Source organism: Rhizophagus irregularis, chromosome 9 (genome assembly GCF_026210795.1).
Source record: "Rhizophagus irregularis chromosome 9, complete sequence".
Lineage (NCBI taxonomy): Eukaryota > Fungi > Glomeromycota > Glomeromycetes > Glomerales > Glomeraceae > Rhizophagus > Rhizophagus irregularis.
The window spans coordinates 59061-82018 of NC_089437.1; the positions used below are offsets into that span (position 1 = coordinate 59061).

The 22958-nt window shown below is 26.9% G+C and overlaps 2 protein-coding genes across 2 annotated transcripts; both read right to left on the reverse strand.

Annotated features, from left to right (window-relative positions):
- Positions 1-3100: 3100 nt before the first annotated feature.
- Positions 3101-3436, reverse strand: OCT59_029063 (uncharacterized protein; the record flags this gene model as incomplete). Its single annotated transcript, XM_025312154.1, has 1 exon — positions 3101-3436. One exon carries the CDS (start codon positions 3434-3436, stop codon positions 3101-3103), a length of 336 nt encoding a protein of 111 aa, XP_025164758.1.
- Positions 3437-7245: 3809 nt separating this feature from the next.
- On the reverse strand, positions 7246-9137 carry OCT59_029064 (uncharacterized protein; the record flags this gene model as incomplete). Its single annotated transcript, XM_025323010.2, has 2 exons — positions 7246-8808; positions 8887-9137. The coding sequence occupies 2 exons, from the start codon at positions 9135-9137 to the stop codon at positions 7620-7622; spliced, it is 1440 nt and encodes a 479-aa protein (XP_025164757.2). The 3' UTR covers positions 7246-7619.
- Between the last annotated feature and the right edge of the window lie 13821 nt (positions 9138-22958).

Consider the following 22958-nt stretch of genomic DNA (forward strand, 5'->3'; position numbering starts at 1 on the left):
GATAAAATTGGGGTTGTTACAAATAAGACGCATAACAGGCTGTTACAATTAGATTTATCCTTTATTTAATTATTTATATATTTCATAATATACGTGATTAATAAAATTTTTTAATTTAAATTTAGATATCAGAATCTGATTCTGGTTCACTAAAAAATTAGAAATATATAAAAATCTTCCTAAATGTGAGTATCATTTTCAAGATTGTTTAATTGCAGAAGATGGACGTCATTTTAAATTAAATAATGAGATGATTATAATTTGGGCAAGAGCAATAGTAAGTAAATAATTAATATTTAAATATTACTTAATTAACATATTTTATTTTTTATATTATTAGATTGCTAAAATCAATAGAGTTGATGCAATTCATCCACCTTTAACTAAGCTTTTTGATAAAATTAATTACCAGTATCCAAATTCTAAAAGACCTTTGGAAGATCACAATAATAATATTTCTACTGATAGTATTTATATTTTTATAGTTTTTGTTTGTTTTGTATTAATTTTTATTTTAATACATATATTAAAAATTTGCCAGTTGCAACTCCAATTTTATTAAAAAAAATAAAACCTAATTTGGCTACTGTGCATCTTAGAAAAAAATCACCATACAAGTCGAATATTCAAATAACTAAGGGATGATCTTTCAAGATCTCATTAAATATGTATTTTCAATGGGTCCTCCAGAGGGAAAGAGATTTGTCATTAAATCTTCACAAGTTTAAAAAAAAGTTTAAAAAAAATTTAGTTGATCAAACTGCGAATTATATCACATACACGTGATACATTTATATAAATAGGGGGGTTTCGTCAAAATTTAACATTAAAAATTATTGTTCATCATATTATAGATTATACACTATTGTCAATATTAAATTTTAATAGTATATACTAGATGTAACCCGTCGCGTTATGACGGAAATGATACTTGTCTATCAAGTAAAAGAGTAATAAAGAGAGTAATAATAAGTTAATAATACACGTCTCTTATCACTCCTCTTCATCTTCTTTACGTCTCCCATCACTCCTTTTTACTTCCCATCACTCCTCTTCATTTTCCATCACTCCTTTTTACTTCCAATTACTCCTCTTTGTCTCCCATCACTCCTTTTTACTTCCCATCACTTCTCTTCGTCTCCCATCACTCCTTTTTACCTCTCATCACTCCTTTTCGTCTCCCGTCATTTCTTTTCATTTCCCATCACTACTTTTTATCTCTCATCATATCCTATTTCTCCTTTTTGCTTCTCATTACTCTTTTTTTCTCTTTCATTTTCTATTACTTTCCATTACTCCATTGTTATTTTATTTTTTTATTAGCAATCAAATATGACTCATCAAACTCATATCGAATTCTCCTTGGTCATTGTAATTTATTTATCTTTTTATTTATTGTTATTGTTTAAATACAGTGATTTTTTCTTTAAAATCATAAATGTGTGGCTTAAATTTTAATATTTGCAAATAAAATTTTATCAAATAAGATTATTTTGAATAAATATGCAAAAAAATTTTTTTTTTATAAATATCTTTACAATAATATTTAAGTTAATTGATCAAAATAGCCAAGTTAAAAAATCAGGCATCAGCTGACTAATAAATTTGTACATCATGTGATATATTTGAAAAAAAACCCAGGCAGTGATCGTCCAGACGTCAGTTAGCAATCCTCCCAAAAAAATATTTCACAATCCCTTAAAAATCAATTATAACAATCTATTGCTATGAAAAAAATTTCCCCAATTATAACAATTTATTGTCATAAAAAAAATCATTTCCAATTATAACAGTCTATTGTCATGAAAAAACATTTTCCTATAGAATTTACTAAACTGATCTATTTTTACAAAAAATAAATAAGTAAATTATTTCAGTTTATTTATATTGAACCTAAAAAATAATTAGAGAAAATATTACTAATAATAATAAGAATCGGGAAAAAAAGCAATTACTGTGATGCCATAGCATCAATCTGATCACTAATCTAAATCTAAATGATTTAAGAATATAGTTTAGGAAAAAAAAAATAACAATAAAGAAAATTGAAAAAAAAGAACAATAATCTGGTCCAAAAAGATTGAAAAAAAAATTTTAAAATAAATTAATAATATAGTCTAAAAAAAGACCGAAAAAAATAATAATATAAAAAAAATCAGTCTTAAAAGACCAAACAATAGGATTATTTATAAAAAAAAAAATTTCAGTTTGGAAAAAAAAACCAAACCTAAACAGGGGAAAGAATAAAAAAAAACCAAAAAAATTCTCTGGTTGGAAAAAAAAACTAAACTGAAAAAGAAAGAGGAAAAAAAATGAAAATTTTTTAAAAAAAGGAAAAAAAATGGAAAAAAGGTAGTTTAAAAAAGAAAAGTGGAAAGAACTGAAAGTAAAAGATTGATTCAAGAAAAAAGAGAAAATTAAAAAAAAGGGAACTGAAAGAATTTAAATCGGTTCGAAAAAAAAGAAAAAAATTTTAAAAATAGATTTAAAAAAAAAATAAAAAAAATAAATATTTGAAAAAAAAAATAAATCGGTAATTTAAAAATTCTGATTAAAATTTCATTAACCGGAATTGGATTATTAGATATACAACATTACTTGCTGATCAAGCGGGTCTTAGCTATAAAGAATATGGATCAGCAATTCAAAATTAATTTATACAGGCTAATCTAAACGTTACAGTATTTTTTTAGTTATAGATAAATTAATGGCAATTCTACTAATTGCAAAATTTATTATAGATTATGTTATAAATAATTAATTGTAAAAATTCATTATACAATATTTTGTACAATATATATATAAGTAAAATTTTGTGAAAACATTGTAAAAGATTTTAAGATTCATTGGAAAATGTATCAGAATTATATATTTTACAATTGATTGTGAATAAATTAATATTAAAAATGTATTGTTAGAAATATCATACTATATATTTTCAGATTTAAAATACCTTATACAAGACTTGTACAATGATTGCACAATGCATTATGAAAATTTAGCATTGTTAGCAAAGTATATTATTTTAGGATCAATCCAACTATTTCTAATTCCAATAGGAGGAAATATAACGCAATCAGAGTAGAGATAAGTAATAGATCTATTCTTTCTTTTCGTATCTTTTTAATTCTACATTCTCTTTTCTTAAATCATGATTAATTTGATTAATATCATACTCTTGATTAAAAAAGTGCATATGAAAAATTTCTTTACTGCTATGAATATATGCATTTATATCATTTACATTAAAGTATGACATTCTGATAACATTCACATCCTTAAAATGAGCACGAGACATCATAACTCGAGTTGCTCTACTATTAATTTTAACATTTATATAATCATTAACCAGATCAACCATTGTAATACCAAAAGCATCTAAAACCTCCTTGCTGATATAGGTTGTTGATAACCCAGTATCGACGAGAAAAGTCATGATCTTGATCTTATCATTTCTTCTCACCGTTGTCACATAAAAAAGCCTTAATTGCGGACCAAATATTATTCCATAGATATCTCCATTAAATTCTTTCAGTGTGTCTGAAAGGTAATCGATCTTCAGTCTCCTTGGTATAATTTCATGAATGTCTTTAATGTCGATATCAGATAACAAAATATCAAACAATCTGGATCGTAATTATTTTCAAATTGAATCATTTTAAGAAAGTAAAGGTAATGATAATATTGTAGACTAGATAAAAGTAAAAAGGTAATGATAATATTATAGACTAGATAAAAGTAATGCGATTTAATTATTATTTCTAATTTATAATTGACAACAAACTTAGAGAGAAACAATAAGAATGATAAGACATGTTATATATTGTCATTTTTGAAAGCGATCATTCCTTATTTAGTATAAAAACAGATTACGTGAAATACATATATCATGACTAACTATTATAACAAATTTTTTTTTTTTTAATGATTTATATATGCTTTATTGATATTAAGTTTATATACCATACAAACAAATTATCATGAGCTATATCCATCCAGCAGGATGCAATCATCAAAAAATGCTTAATATATTAAATAAGTACTAAATTTTAATATTTATTAACCATTTAGTATTTTATTAGTATTTTAAGTAAATACTTAAATGCATTTTACCAATATACCTTATATTTAATAAGTGTTAATAATAAATATTAATAAATTATTTTGACTAACATCGTGATGATATAATAAAAAGTGGTGGCTTAAGACTGTATACACCATACAAAACAAAACATTTTAAATAAAAAGAATGCTAAGAATAAATATAATAAATGGATTTTATATTTTTGATAATATTTATTCCATTTTCTTGAATATATTAACATTACTTCTGATCTCCTATTTTGTCATATTGTTTATTTGACCAATAAATATAAAATTGCTCTTTAAAACTGTTAAGTGGTTTGAAAAAACTATTCTTTAGTCTAAATTAGTTTTGTTTAGTAAAAATTATTAATATTTTCTAAGTTAACTTTGTTATTATTATTCTATACTTTAATGTTCAACATGAATATAATATACTAACATTATATAAATTTTTATATATTAAAGTTATCTATTTTATTAGAGCTATTCATTTTAGCTAAATAGTCTCCAATATTCCTATTATTTACTTCTATTAAATTAAATTCTATTGTTGTTAATATTAATAAAGAAATATAAAATATAATTTTTCTTTCTCCTGAAAAGAGTTTTTTTCATTAATTCTACTTATTTTATATTATTACCTACTTACATAACTTAATTTAAGACACCAGTAACTTTATAATATAATTATATTATAAAGTCACCAGTGTCTTCTTAATCTAACTAACCCTAACTAACCCTAATATTTCTCAATAAACTTACTTGATTAATAAAAATTATTATTCTTTGATATAGCAATACTTGCAATATCATGATAAATATTAATATCTTTAACTTTCTTAGTTTAATTTATTTCAAATTTTTAATAGATATATTCTTATATCAAATAATAGACTTGTCAATAAAATCAAGATTCTTGCAATATCATTTATTAATAATAAAATCCTACTATTTTTTATATGCTTCAATTGCAATATGAACAGAATTTCAATTATCAAATAAATCACCAATCTGAAGTTTTATTTTATATATATCATCTTATTTGGTATTATTTAAAATAATTTTGCTATTTGTAATTTGTATATTATAAGTTAAATTTGAAAGGAAGAGAAAAAAACAAATAAGTGTAATTATGATGTTAAATAAAAAGAGAAAAAAAAAATAATTAAAAAGTTTAATGAAAATTTAATTTATTATCAATATTACATTAGTATTACATCATATCATATAATTTTATAACTATATATGATACTGGCAGTGTAATGCCAGTGGCAATATATATCAATTTTAATTTTTTTTTTTAATAACCGCAATACATTTACAAATTTATTAAAATAATGTTAGTAATATACTGTTAAAATAGAAATGTGGTGCAGTAATTTTATGTAGAAAATTTTGTATATTATTTTGTAGATCCCTTGATTTTTTTGATTTTTTTGATTTATTTGATAAATCTGATAAATCTGATAAATTTGATATATTTGATTTATTTATTTTATTAGTTTTATTTAATTTATTTAATTTATTTTATTTATTTGTTTTATTTATTTTATTTAATTTATCTATTATATTTGTTTTATTTTATTTATTTTATTTATTTGTTTTATTTATTTTATCAAATATTCTTCATTTTTATTTTATTATAAATAGTGATAGGATTTTACCAAGTTGAAGGAGTAGTTAGTTAGATAGTTTCACAGATAGTTAAGAATTGTATTGTAGTTTTCAAGTTATACGAAAAGAGTATTATTCCCAGTAGTATAATTCAAGATAGTTAATTTCGCAACTAAGAGATTATCTATATTTTCCATCGTATCTAAAATCTTACATTATTTTAATAAAAACCTATTTTCTTTAACTGAACATCTAACATTATTCCACGTAATTATTTGTGATTAACTTAAGACTCTTCTATTAAGTTAAACTCCAGTTCACCTGTTAAAGCGTTAAAGTTTTTCAGTCAGCTTTAATTGTTGACAGGATAACAATACTTAAGTAAAAGAACTAATAAATAACTATACTAATATTATTAATTTGTAAACCATTCATCATTTCTTTATGAAACCCCATATGTACACTGTTAGGTGATTATAGTGACTAATCAGATAGGTGATGTATGAAATACATCATCTTAGTGTGTAGTTCTGATATCTTTGTTTGATAGATTACAAGACCCACCGTATTAATTTTAACATTAATATTATATATAATTTGTAATATAATTTAATATAATTTTTAATTAAAAATTTCAAAATTTACACAGAGTGTTTGAACACAAGTCATGTGAAATATAATGACACCAATATCACACCCTTTTATTTTTTCTATATAATATATGTATTTTTGACTGCTCTGCAAGTTTACTTAAGGTATCAATAGAGGGTTTGAATGCCGTTTTTGACTTATATATGAAAAACTGTTTTTGCTGATCATTTTCCAAATTTTTTAAAAGCGATTGGCAAAATAAATTATTTATAAGTAAAGTCAAAACTGATATTCAAAAGCACCTTTAATGCCTTAGGTATACTTGTAGAGCAGGCAAAAATCCATTTATCTACTAATTTTGAAGTTTATACTATTAGTCAAAATTGCAATAATCACATGACCTGAGTTCAAACATCCCATATATAAATAGAAATTGCTAATTTTACCTAAAATTGTAAATTTAACTAAGTTAATGATTAATTGATTATATAAGTTTTGAAATTATTATTAGTAATTATAATGCTAGTAAGAACTAGATTTTGGCTTACATTCTAATTTACTAACAATTTATATGTATTGGTATAGTATATTATATGATTTAATAAAAAAAAATCTGAAAAAAGTTTTGTTAAATAAGTCAAAAAATTATTTAATACTATTTTTAATATTTTAAGTAAACTTGCATAATAAGCAAATATATATATTGTATATTTTTAAAAAAAGTTTGTATATTAAGAATTTTTTTTTTTACAAATATTTTAAGCATCATAAGGAGGTAAGATATATATTTATTTAAGAATATAAACGCATTTTTCCTTTTTATAATAAAAAATGAATTAGCTCATAATATATAAAAATATAAAAAATAATTAATTTAGAAAATAACTATATTATTTGTTATTTAATAGTTATTTGAGTCATTTAAAGTCATTTAAATCACATGATTTTAAAATACATTTTATTAAATTTTAACTAATTTGTTTTAATACTATATAATACTGCTCAAAATAACATAGTGCTAATTGAATTCTTAGGTTAAATCAGTATATTTAATGGTTATTATCATAAATTCTCCTAGTATTATTAACAGTTTAGCTAATTAATTTGCATTACTTAATGTAAAAAGTTGCTCATTTATCTGTTATTATATTATGCCGCTAAAAATACATTACCTGTTATGGTATTACGGTTACGGGTTTCAATGTAGGCAAAATATCTTGATCACTTTATTTAAAAATTTATATACTTTTAAAATCAGAATAAAAATGAATAATATAAAATAAGAAAAAAAAATATAATATGTAATATAGCTAAGATCTATCATAATCTTAGTCTTCTTTTTTCACGATTTGAAACACTTCGTAATCTTCTACTGATAATACATCCTCCGTATCTCTTATCTTTTTTTCATAACTCTCTTGTTGACAAATATTAAAATTATATTCTTTTGAATCATCATCTTCTTCAACGCCTATATAAAGATCATTACTAAATGCAGGACCGCAATACATATGATAAAATAAAGCGCTATCAATACTTCTCACATGACTTAAAATTGAATCTTTAAAATTATTTTTATTCTTAAAAGAAAATATAAAACTTTCTTTGGTTTTACCCCATTCCATATTACCACATGAACCTTTCCATATTAAAGGATTGTATCCTCCAATAACTTCTTCTGTCTCTTTTAATTTAATGAAAGTAACGGTGCGAGGTATATTATCACATAATTCGTGAAACTTTTTAGGAGTCAAACCATCTCTGCTTCCCCTTAACAACAATTTGAATTTATACGGTAGATATAATTCCTTTACATGAGCAAATTTACTCTTAATATCCGCATTATCAATCCATGATGAAACTAAGGATACAACATTTATATTAATAATTTTTGAACAAAGTTCATCAGATCTAGGAAATGAAATATCATTTGGTATTTCATTTTCAGGGTCTAAATGATATGCTAATAAATCCTCATAAAGTTGATGTTTTAAAAGTTTTCTATAAGGTCGAACTTTTCGTAAAAAATCTTTAGATGATAAACCAAAAAATCTAATTAGAGGTAAACAATTCTGTAAAGTAGTTTCCATCGATTTGAGATCATCAGCTGACCAAGTTGTAGGATCCACATCGAGTGTTGGATTTTGTGCGAGGCCCCATTTTAACACATGCTCCCAAATTTTAACTTCATCCATTTGTAAATCATCTCGTTCAATAAGTGAAATTAAAGACTTTTCGGGAAGTGAAGTAAAATCAAGTGATTTAAATATTTTTTCAGGAGATTTAGTTATACAATCCGTACAAAATTGCTGAAGTTCTAATAAAGAATTAGAATGAAAACTTGTTTGATAAATAAGATCAAATTGTTGTTCCATCCACTCAGATTTATTCTCAATTAAATATTTTTGTAAAAAGTCAACCAGTTCTTGGAGGTGAAGTTGATCAGCAGCACCTAACACTCGTAGTATTTCTGGAATATCTTCCTCGTTTAATGTGATAATACCGCCGTAAATATATCTGATATATATTTTATATAATAAATTTTAGAATATATTTATAATTTATTAATAAATTAATTTATAAAATTTAACTTACTTTAAAATAATCTGAAATATCTCTGGAGTAATATTTGGCAATTTAACGTGAGCTAAGGCACCATCACTATTCTTTTGATTTGAAGCCAAGGTTCGTAAAGATGGAGAACGATAACACAAAATAATCATATGCGAACGGAATATTTTTTTATTTGGGTCATCACCAACTTCAATTGTAATATCGTAATATTCATCATCATCTAAAATCTCAATATAATTCTTACTTAAGCTTGGAAAAAAATGGTTTAACATTTTCAATTTAGAAAAAAAGTGAGTTTAATGTCGATCAAATTAAAATTAATGAATATTTAAATAAATGATAGTCATTTGACAGACTATTTGTACAAATATAGAAATTAGTTAGAACTCAAAAATACTAATTTGTATAGATTTCATGATCGTTATTTGGATGTATGACAGCGGGTTACGCCGAATATATTACTTTGTCAAATTAGACCGACCTTTTTTTCGTAGAAATAATTTTAAACGATTGTTTTTTAGTTTTATTATGAAAATAGTTGTTTTAAATGGTGGTACATTGTTGTTTGTTCTAAATTGCTTGTATACTTTGTATTTTCGATAGATTAATAAAAGCTTCATCTTGTAAAAAAAAAAAAATTTGAAATTAGTGTAGACTGTTTTTTTCAGAAATGATTTGATCATCAGTACCATTAAAGGATTTGTCTAATCACTTGTCATTTAGTCATTTTAGTCATTTGATTTTAACATTTTATTACATGATTTTAATGTAAACCAGAATTATAATGTTAATCTCAAATGATATAGATTATTTATTATTTAATAAGTCATTTATTACTTGTCATTTAAATTATTTATTATTTTCTATTTGTTAAATACTATTATTATATTTAATAAAAATATCAGTTTATAAAAATCTGCATAATCCTATTAACTAAATAATAAAAGTATATATATATATATAATAACTGTATACAAATATATATATAGTAATTATACATAATTTTAAAATATATAAAAAAATTAAGTTCAGTTTTTTTTTTTTTTTTTTGCAAGGTAGTGCAATTTGTGAGTTTATTAATTATATAAAAGACAGAAAGTTCTGTTACATGTATAATTAATTTGTTTAAAACTCCAAACCGGTCCCCCATCCATAAGATTGCTCCCGTGCCCTACCATCACCTTATGAAATTCACCTATATCCTCCCATAGTAGCTATCAGATTATATAGGATCATCATCATCATATGGCTTTAGTAAATGCTTTCACTACCCTCTAAACAAAAAGAAGAACTATATTTGTATTTATATAATTTGAGATTGTTATATGCCTTCCAAATTACCCTATTTCCATTTTTAATAAATTGATTTATATATTGTCTTGTTTTTTCTAAAGCAACTGACCACTGTTCACCACGTTTGAAAATTTTTCTTCCCTTTAGGTCATATGTACCATCTTCCACTTGCTGGGTTGGAATTCTTTCATATACGATACGTTGTTGTGCTGATATTTTTTTCCTTAAATCTTGCTTTTTAATTCCTTTTGTACGTTCCCAATCTGCAACTATGTCACAACGTGGTTGCCAAATAACCTTATAAAATTCAGTAATAAATATTTCTAAAAAAAGGGAAGCAATTGTTAGTGTAGCTTTTTCTGATTTATTAATGATGAAGCTGAGTTAAATATATCTTGTTCAGGAAAAGATTCCTTAACATTAGATGTACAAATGGGATAGGCAACTCTTGGTTAAAACCTGTTGTATGAACAAAGAAATTTCTATTCCATAGATGTAGTTGTTGTATATCCTCTTGATTTAGTTGAAATTAAGTTCAGTTTAAATATTACCTTTTTAAATATTAACTAAAAATTTTTTTTATTTTTATTATTTTTTATTTTTTATTTTTTTTTAAATGTTGAATCATGTACCATTTTATTAGAATATATTTGGATTACATAATAATCACAAATATTCTATGAATGATACTTCCAGCTCCAGGCCAGTCCGATCAAACATTAGATATTATATTACCAATAGAATTAAGAATAAAAGTAATCAAAAAGCAAACCAAAATAACATACTATAAACTATAAACATAAAAATTAAAATGAAAACAAAACTAAAAACACATACAAAAATAAAAACAAAAACAAAAATAAAATTAAAAATATTAATAAAATAAAATTAATAATAAAATATATGTCTAAAATTATAAATATAATTGAAAATAGAAATTTTTATTATTTTTTATTATTTTTTATTATTATAATATTAGTTTATTAATATTTAAAAAACTGAAAACCTTAATATTTTAATAAATTAACTAAAATTTAGCTAATTAGAAAAGGTTTACAATTAATTATATTACAAGATTTAATTAAAAAAAAGAAGTATTAAACATTTATGATGTAATTATTAAAGAAGAAAAAGAAATAGCTAAAATCTTATATTATACTTAATAAAATTATATAATTTATAAATAATAATTTAATTGGCTGTTAAAACTAAATATAATATAATATATATTATTATTCAAATTAGATTTTTATTAAAAACAAATAATTTTTTATTAGTAAAATTAACTGAAATAGAACTTTAAATAATACTAAAAACTTAAATCTAATTTTATATAAATTTTATAATAAATTCTAATTTCAAATATATAAAGTTATACAGTTATACTAAGAAATAGAACTGTTGTAAGTCTAGAGTGAAAAAAAGTTATAAATAAACCTTTATTTTATTTATTTGATATAACACAAATTTATTTTCATCTGATGTAGTATGAAATTTCAATAATATGACATGTGTAACCAGATATCATTACATGGCACTATTTGATATAGTTCTTTAAAAATATATATAATCTTTCACTACTTTTTGACTTTAAATTTTATTATCTTGAGAATTAGTAATTAGATTTTAATGATTCTAAACTTATTAGATTCATTTTATTTATTTCATTTTATAGGTATAATATTGACTATTTCATTTTAAAATTTTTGTTATATAGAATTTAAGTTATTTTAGTATTATTTAAGATCTTATTAAAATTATTTTAAATTATATTACTAAAGAATAATATTATTAAAATATAATTTAGGAAATAATAATTTTATGCAGGTGCGTTGCAATGCACCCCCTCTTTTTGGAAATTATTAAATAGTAAATTTGCTGATCATAATATGATCATAAAGATCGACAAATTTACTATTTAAAAATTTTCAAAAAGGAGGAATGTGTTCAAATTTTAAACCCTATAATTTAAATGATTTTTAAATATAATATTAACTTATTTTTTTTTAATTAAATAAAATTTTAATATTATTTATAATAAAATTTAATATAAAATTAAAATTTTAAATTAGAATTTAAAAAAGAATTTTTCTAACTATCACCATAGGTGATGATCACCGGTGACTGAAATTATGATGATCGACCAGCATTAAAAAATATAGTGCCGGTAAAAATTGATAATTCTGGCCAACGGTGATAATCATCTCCAGTGATTTGAAGTAAAAATCTTTAAAAAAACTAAAATATTATTTAAATTAAAAAAAAACAATTGATAAAAAAAATAAATAAAATTATAGATCTATTATTTGATTAATTTAATTAAATTTAATTATTAAATTATTAGAATTATTTTATTATTTAATATAAATTAATAAAATTAATATGTATTTTATTTTCCTATATAATCAATTTTCTTTATAGTTATACATTTAAAATAAGCTATTTTTTGTAATTATAAATAAGTATAACTATAAAAAGTATATAAAAATTAAATTTATTAAAAAATATATGTATATATTATTAAATTAGCAACCAGTAATTGTAAAAAGATGCAATATAGCTTATTAGATTCATCTCATTAAAATGAATTGAATGGTATAATTTCATCTTTTATTTTGCTAGTATTTATACGGCTAGGCATCCCTCTACTTCTTTTTGAGGCATCATTGTGCCAGTATCCTATTATCCCCAAAGGGTAACCATACCACTGAGTACTTATTGTTATAATTTCATCTTTTATGATTATTAGCTGATGAGATATTTAACTAAATGTCAAAAATCAGCATTTTAATATTTCTTGATTTCAGTTATATTTACTGTACTGCTAAACATTTTACTTAATTTTTCAGTATTTAGTGATTGTAAAAAAAATGATTAATATTAATAGCTCTTTAGAATTATATAATTGGGATGAATTAAATAGTAATAAGATTATCTTTCTAAATATGATAGATTGCAATTTATTATCTAATAATTTATTATTTCAAAACTTTTTAAATTTATTTTTGTTTTTTCATTATTTTAATTTTTTTTTTGCAAATATTAAACTTTTTAAATTCTGAATTTTGAATAATATGATCAATAATTTTCAATTTTTCTTTTTTTTTGCAAATATCAGTAAACTGGGTTTTTTAGATCTTGAATAAATATGATTGGTAAGTTTTAAAAATTTAGTTTATTTTTAAAACTTTTTAATTTATTAATTTTTTTTTTTTTTGTAAAGACCAGTATATATATTGAACTTTCTGAATCTTAAATAATATGATTGATAAGTTTTGAAAGTAAAGTTTACTTTTAAAACTTTTTAAATTTTATTTCTTTTTTTGCAAATACTAGTAAACTAAGTTTTTCAGATTTTAAATAAATATGATTGGTAAATTTTGAAAGTTTAGTTTACTTTCAAAACTTTTTTTTAAATTTTTTTGTTTTATTTTAAAAAAACTAACTATTTCTTCTTTTGTTTATTTTATAGAAATTATCTTTATTTAAGTAGATATGTGATTTAAAATGACTCACATAAACTCGTATAACATAAATAATATAGTTAAAGTATTATAAAAATTAGCGTAGAATAAATTTTACCATATAAAAAATTGATTTAAAATTTAACTTAACTTGACTCATAAGAAACACTAGTTTTAGGTCAGTTTCTTAAATAAGTTTTAAAGTTTCTTTTCAAAATTTTTTTAAAATTTTTTTTTTAAATTAATTATTGATATTTTTTTTATTTTTTATTGTAAGTTGTATTTTTTAAACATGAAGATATAATAAAACTGGTAAATTTCAAAGAATAATTTTGAATCTTTTTTAAAAAAAATATTTATTAATAATATAAATAAAAATTTAATGACTATTTAAAATGATTATTCTAAAAAATTCCTGCAAAAAAAAAAAAACTTTTAATGGAATTTTTAGAAAAAAAATATAAAATAAAGGTAAAAAAAAAAGATTTATTCATTTTAAAAAACTAAGTAGCTACTTTAAATTGCTATATTAACTGATTTTTTTTTTAACTGATTTTTTTAAAAAAAAAATGAAATAAAATGATTAATAATATCTTAGAAAGAAAAAAAAGTATTTATATAAAAAAAGTAAAACAGCTAAATATATTTATTTTTTTTTTCCAGAAAACACATCTAAAGCCATAAGTGAGAAATTAAACCAGATACTAGGATTACAACATGACAACAAAAAATTTATTGATTTTAGCTCATTGGACTTGGAAGCTAAAATTAACACCAATATTTCCAAAATTTTAAAACAAATATTTGGATTCTCAGAAACAAAAACATTTTATTTTTGGCTTCACTTCTGCTGGACTCCTTTATTATTCATTTTAAAGAACTAATTTGGATATCAAGATGTAATGCTACTATTGCATGGGAAAAGACTAGAAATATTGGAAGAAAAGAAAAATTAAATGAATCTGAAAATATGGATTGTTATTTCAAATCCTCTCACCAACAGGCTAAACACTTAAAACAGGATAAACAAACTTTAAAAATGAACAATTGTTCAGATTTACAGGAAGATCAAATTGTAGTACTTGATGATATTTCAATTGAGTTGGATTCAGTACAGTCTGAAAATTCATTAAATGAAAATCACATTTTATCAAAGTGTTATAGAGTGGGAAAAAAAGCTCAAGATCAGATGTGTTTACTAATTAGTAATAACTGGTGGTATAGTTGGGCTTATAAGAAAACAAAAAATATTATTAACAATATTATAATAGATCTAATAATAATATAACTAATTTTACTCTGAATTTAAATTCATTAATTTTGAAAGAAAAAGGAAGGGATGGAAAAAAAAAAAAAAACTTAAAAAAAACTTAAAATCTTGTAGTTTAAATTAATTGGTATAGTATCAATTATTATTTTTCTCTTATTACCTGTATTTTGATGATTGCATCCTGCTGGGTGGATATAGCTCATGATAATTTGTTTGTATGGTATACTAGGGAAACGGTAAACCGTTACGTAGTCCGGAGCTTATCAGTATATAGGTAGATAATCACATGCTCAATTAACCGATTGAGATAATTTCGTGTGATATAAGAACCAATTAAACGTCGACTCAAAGAACAAGCGGACGGACAACGGGATATTTTGTACCACCATGGATAGAACATAAAGAGTCCTTCGCTACGCTCCGGACTAATAAACTTAATATCAATAAAGCATATATAAATCATTAAAAAAAAAAAAAATTTATTTTTTTTTTAAAAAAAATAGTTTTAGATTGAATTTATTATTTTTTTTAAAAAAATTACTTTAGATCAAATCTGAAATACTTTAGGTAATTAATATTTATATTATGTATTTTATATATTGATTTTAATTTTAAATGCATAAGCTTTAATTTGAAGTAAGAATTGATCTAAGTATAATATAAATAAAGTAAATAAAAGGAAATTTATATAAAAAAAATATAATTTTACTTTAAAAAATTATTTTAATACAGTAGCAAATTTTTTTAAAAAAAGTAATAATAAAAATAATAAAAAATCTATAAAAATCTATAAAAATACTTTACTAAAAATGGCCAATTTTTTGAAATGATTTTGTAATAATTTTAAAATACTACAAAAATACATTTAATACATCAAAATGTTTTTATTATATTTTTGCTATTATTTTGTAATTGTATTGTATCTAGGTCTATAAAAATAACTCAAAATAATATCACAATAATTTTTTAATATTTTTGTTATTATTTTATTATTATAATATAATTAACTTTAATATTATTTTAATATTTTAATCTCAAAAATACCTTAAATATATCTTGATATATTTTAAAAATTTTACAAAATAATTGCACAATTGTTTTGAAAGCCATTGTATCTAGGTCTATAAAAATATTTCAAAAAATTGGCCATTTTTAGTAAAGTAAATAGATTTAATTATATTTAAATTATAAAGCTGAAATATAATTATAAAAAAAGATAGATGTAAAAATAAAAATTTAGTAATAAAAAATAATTTAAAAGTTATAAATAAATAATTGTTTAAGTAAAAATTAGGGTTGATCACCCTTGGCTCATTGGTTAGTCCGTGAGTCCCCTCGTGAAGCCTGAGTATGGTGAGGTCGTAGGTTCGATTCCGCTGATCATGAAAATTAAAAGAATTTTATTGCGGACACTACTACCAATAGTGTGAAGGTACAGGGATTAGTGTAGGCTGGACTGCATCATGGTAAATTAGTATGTACCGGTCGGCGGCATATTTCAACAAAGAGTCGTGGTGTCCTCCTAGCGTTCCCTATGAGGCCATTGGGAAGCCTATTGTCCTGTCTGGATGGTCACTGCTTGCATACCATCTGGGTGAGCTCTTGTCTTGGTGGTCACTCTGCGATACCACTAAGGGTGTGGTAAACTTTACTGTAGAGGTTTACTACGCTAGATGGTCCTCATAGATGGTAAAGTCTCAAGTGCAATGTCTTAGCAGTAGTTTACCTTCTAATAGGTTTAGGCTGATTGGAGACGTTCGTAGGCTCACAGGTATATAAGGTTCTAAGGTGAGGTTCGATTCCTCAGTGAATTTTGACGTACTGGTGGGTGATCCCTGGGTAACTGGGTTAGTTACTTATAATAAAGGGGTGATCCCGAGACCTCAGCAGCTTACTGTCCATAGTAGTCGCTACTATTACTACTGGGGGATTTACAACTATGGTGGGCTAGTATGGTAATCGTGACCTGTAGTGGGCTTTGAGTGAGGCCATATTAGTAGTCTTAGTATTGCAGTACCTCTAAGCTAACCATCATGGAAGGACTTCTAGATGTCTGCTCTGTTATATCTGCCGTACGTGGGTGGTTGCTCACTTCTGATGGGTGCTAGTGGGTAGTATAACTGTGTCAGAAACCCATGCTACGTTCGATCCTTGTGTGAGTATAAACTTGGGTCGTCTTCCCAGTGTGGTATATAGTCAACTCTCTTTATAGTCACACATTTGGGACAGTCCATATTTGGTGATTATTTTACAAGTGTTTTGTAAGTTTAGTGGCCACTACTTTTCGCACCCTCTATTGAAGCGCTTACGGAGTGCAGGGCTGTCATCGTCACCATCTTCACTAAGCCATAATGTAATCATCCCTGCCACCTTTTAACAGGGACAATTCAACACCACAACCGAAGCGCAAGGACATATCCCAGGGACCCGAAGGCCTTCGAATCTGCTGAACACCACCCTACTCGTCCTTTAATCCGTTGTGATACTGTAATGAACTAACTATATAACCCCCTCACCACTACTACTTTCACGGAGGACTTTCGTCAGATAACCTTCAAACATCTAGACCCCTTCCATACCACCATATTAGGTAACAGGTCTCACTCAAAGGCCACTACAGCCCGCGATTACCCACCACCGATAGTACAGTTGTAATCCCCAAGTGGTATACTTTGTAGTGACCACCTGGACAGTAAGCTTGTAGGTGTTACCCAGGATCATCCCTTATGGTGGGTATCAACCACCAGGAATCACCAACCAGTACGAGGAGAGATGGGACCAACCTAATCACCAAGCTATCTGTTCTGCAAGTGACGAACACCGGCATTGGTCTAAGACCTAACAGAAGGTCAAACTACCACTAAGACATTGCACCCTTAGCTTTACCATCTAGGATGACCATCTAGCCATTACTGACCCCAAGTGGTGTTGTAGAGTGACCCGGACGGGAGATACGGTATAGTAGTGACTCAAGGACAGGTGCGCGCACATGGCCTCATAGGGAACGTTAGAAGGACACCATGACCCTTAGTTGAAATGTGCGGCCTAACCGTACACACTAAGTCACCATGATGCAGTCCAACTACACTAATCCCTGTACCTTCACGCTATTGGTTGTAGCGTCATATTTGGTGATTATTTTACAAGTGTTTTGTAAGTTTAGTGGCCACTACTTTCCGCACCCTCTATTGAAGGCTATAGAGTGCAGATGCTTCATTCGCATCATCCTCACTAAGCCCCACTGATGTAACCATCCCGCCACCTTTTAACAGGGACAATTCAACACCACAACTGAAGCGCAAGGACATATCCCAGGGACCCGAAGGCCTTCGAATCTGCTGAACACCACCCTACTCGTCCTTTAATCCGTTGCATGATACTGTAATGGCTACTATTATAACCCCTCACCACTACTACTTTCACGGAGGACTTTCGTCAGATAACCTTCAAACATCTAGACCCCTTCCATACCACCATATTAGGTAACAGGTCTCACTCAAAGGCCACTACAGCCCGCGATTACCCACCACCGATAGTACAGTTGTAATCTCCAAGTGGTATACTTTGTAGTGAGCCACCTGGACAGTAAGCTTGTGAGGTGTTACCCGGATCATCCCCGCATGGTGGGTATCAACCACCACGGAATCAACCAACCAGGGCCCATCAGAGAAGGGAATCGAACCCAATCACTAAGCTATATGTTCTGCGCACGAACACCGTGGTTGGTCCTAAGACCTAACAGAAGGTCAAACTATCACTAAGACATTGCACCCTCAGCTTTACCATCTAGGATGACCATCTAGCCATTACTGACCCTAAGTGGTGTTGTAGAGTGACCACCCGGACAGGAAGTCCCCCCCAAGGTATAGTAGTGACCTCAAGGACAGATTGCACGCATGCCGATGGCCTCGTAGGGAACGTTAGAAGGACACATGACCGGCCTTAGTTGAAATGTGCGGCCTAACCGTACACACTAATTCACTATGATGCAGTCCAACTACACTAATCCCTGTACCTTCACGCTATTGGTTGTAGCGTCATATTTGGTGATTATTTTACAAGTGTTTTGTAAGTTTAGTGGCCACTACTTTCCGCACCCTCTATTGAAGGCTATGGAGGTAGGTCGTTCATTGCATCATCCTCACTAAGCCATGATGTAACCATCCCCGCCACCTTTTAACAGGGATAATTCAACACCACAACCGAAGCGCAAGGACATATCCCAGGGACCCGAAGGCCTTCGAATCTGCTGAACACCACCCTACTCGTCCTTTAATCCGTTGCATGATACTGTAATGGCTACTATTATAACCCCTCACCACTACTACTTTCACGGAGGACTTTCGTCAGATAACCTTCAAACATCTAGACCCCTTCCATACCACCATATTAGGTAACAGGTCTCACTCAAAGGCCACTACAGCCCGCGATTACCCACCACCGATAGTACAGTTGTAATCCCCAAGTGGTATACTTTGTAGTGACCACCTGGACAGTAAGCTTGTAGGTATTACCCAGGATCATCCCTTATGGTGGGTATCAACCACCAGGAATCACCAACCAGAGCCCATCGAGAGAAGGGAATCGAAGCCCGAATCACCTTGAAGGCCCTATCTGATTACTGTGCACGAACACCGTGGTTGGTCTAAGACCTAACAGAAGGTCAAACTACCACTAAGACATTGCACCCTCAGCTTTGCCATCTAGGACGACCATCTAGCCATTACTGACCCCAAGTGGTGTCGTAGAGTGACCACCCGGACAGGAAGTCCCCCCGAAGGTATAGTAGTGACCTCAAGGACAGGACTGCGCACATGCCAATGGCCTCATAGGGAACGTTAGAAGGACACCATGACCCTTAGTTGAAATGTGCGGCCTAACCGTACACACTAATTCACCATGATGCAGTCCAACTACACTAATCCCTGTACCTTCACGCTATTGGTTGTAGCGTCCGCAGTAAAATTCTTTTTATTTCCGTGGTCATGGGAATCAAACCTGCGACCTCACCATACTCAGGCTTAATGAGGGTCTCAGTGACTAACCACTGAGATAGGGTGACCAACCCATATATTTGGTGATTATAAAGAGATGTGACTATATAAAAAATTTCTTATATTTGTATATCATAATTCCGGTCAAAATTATACTTAAAACTTTATTGTGTCATAACTTTGCCAATATTAATCGTAGAGAGATGATCTTACCGCCATTCGATTCGTCTTGATGAGACGGTTCTAATGGTATAAAATACGTCGAAATCCAATCACTAGATTAATTTCCGAAATTAAAAAAATATTAATGGTTTTTGTGTAATAACTCTGCCAATATTGATCCTAGAAAGACAATCTTACTACCATTCGATTCATCTTGATGAGACGAATCTAATGGTATAAGATATATCGAAATCCAATCACTAGATCAATTTCCGAAATTAAAAAATATTAAATGGCTTTTAAGTAATAACTCCTTCAATATTGATCACAGAGAGATGAGCTTATCACCATTCGATTCGTCTCGATGAGGCGATTCCAACGAGCTATAAATCGTCTTTTTACAATCACTAGGTACTGAGAAATCTAGCAAAATGTTAAATGGCGCAGTAAACGTTGTAAACGGCCGAATATCAAGCACGAAAAGATGATAAAATTCAACCGCCAAATGTAATTATCAAGTATTAAGAACAAACAAATTAATCGTGGATTGGTGTGGATGGATAAATAATTAGCCGAAAAGGATAAACATTTAAGAAGAGTAATGATCTACATGATGTAATATTTATTGAATGATTGACAAAGAACCAATAGGATAAATAGAGTCGATCATTTGCGGCTTAGCGATCTTTAACAATAAGAACGATAAGAAAGAATAATTATAAGCCACAAAAGATAGATTATAAGCAAAACACATAAAGTAGATTAAAAGAACATATAAAATAATGTCGGAAAGATTAAAGAATACAAAATAATATAAAAGATAATATGAAAAGAAAGTATAAAGATGGAATATAAAAGATAACATATTAAAAAGAACATATATAAAGATAACACAGCCACAAAGGATGGATTATAAATTATTTCTTTACGATGTAATATTCGAATAATAGAAAAGATAATATATAAAATAATATATAAGATAGCATATTAAAAGATAGCGTATTTAAAATATAGATAGTATATTAGAAAGATAGTTCAAAGATAATATATAAAGAACAGAAAAGATAGTATATAGATAGAATAGAAAGTAGCATAAAAATTGTATATATAGAGAACGGAATTCAAAGTAATTCCACAGTTCTCATCCACAGAACTCAATAAAAATATAAGTTTTATTTTTTTTTATTATTTGTTAGTAAAGTTTAATGTTAATTAAAGGTAATAGGTTCGCCCTAAACTTTAATTAATGTTTGCTTAATTAATTTTAATTGAATAAATGGAAATTTTAAGGTGAATTAAATATACACTTTTGGAAAGTAATAATTCGTAGCGAGAGCTATCGAAGTTTGAAATTAAAGGTAAAAGTGGATATAATTTGGGGAAAATTTAGAGAAGTTAAATTTTATTTTATTTCGTTCGACGTTTTATATTACTAACGTTATTTATGTCATGAACCAAGAATGTCGTTGTATGTTGTTCGTTGATTATGTTGTTTGTTAATTATGTCGTTGATTATTTGCTTGTTCGTTTAATTGTTCGTTCGTTCGTTTATTCGTTTGTTCGTTTATTCGTTCGTTCGACCATGAGAATGCCCGTTCAATGTGGCAACTCTGTAAATTGATGACAGAGGGAACTGGGGGATCTCATATGGTGCATGCTCGCAAGAAAGGAAATGATCATCATCACATGATTATTACTAATATGAAAATTTAATTTCGTTAGTAAGTCACTGATAGGTATTATTAATCAATATTTTATTTTAGAATTTATTTTTAGATTTCAGGTTTTGACGAGTTCAAAAGGAACCAATAAATCAACGAGGATTTAACGAGTTAAAAACTTGAAAAGGCGAAAGATTGGAGTTTGAAGTTGTGCAAGTAATCACTTAATTGATAGAAAGCACAAGAATGTTTCTTTCGGGAATAAAGTACCTGAGAAATTTCATAAGGAGATGTGGAAGTTAAAGATGGATTTTAGAATAAAGATTAATAATGGGAGAACACCAATGTATTATCCGGGGTTCATCTGTGTGGTATGGGTTACCTCTGAGTTTGGATTTTGGATAAATGCTCGAGATTGGAAAATTTTTATTCTTCGACATTAAAGATTATAACGTATGGGTTACGTCAAATCTGGATACCCAGCTCAATAACGCGCGAATTGCTTTGGGGACGGGGAATGAAAATTGTAAAGACACCCACTATCAAGAAACATTGAATGGATAAAATGGGACAAACCTGTAAACTATCATGCTTTTACCCAATGGGAAAAAGATAGAGATAAGCCCAGTATAGGTCCACCAATTTGAGGAAAGATAAGTTGGTTTAGATGAGTTTTATGGATAGCTGATGACTTTTGAAACTGGATTTTGGAAGGTTAGATTCACCCGTTAAGAGACAAGTCGGCCAACGAAGGAGGAAAAATGGATACGTTGTATTGTTACAGGTCCTAGGCTACATTTCAGATGAGGGTTCCTGGTGTAGTGTCCTAGTTCACGCTTTCATTACAATGTTCCGTTAAAAGAAGGAAAAAATAGAAGGATATTTACACATTAACGAGCCGTATAATGAACATTACGTGCAGTATTTAATAATAGAGTAAAATCCGAAAAGAAGGACATTTATTTAAAAGAAGAACATTTATTTGAAAAAGAATATTTATTTGAAAAAGAACATTTATTTGAAAAGAAAGACATTTATCTGAAAAGAACGACATTTTGTGTGTTATAGATTAATTTATATAATATAGAATATATAGTAAGAAGGATTTATGTGGACGATAAGAAAGATTGGAAATTCGCAAACCTTAAAACTCCAGAATTTTCATAAAGTTTGTGATATGTGAAATTATGGATCTTGGTGACAAAAAGATGTGACAAAAAGAGGTGATAAGTGAAACTATGAATCACGG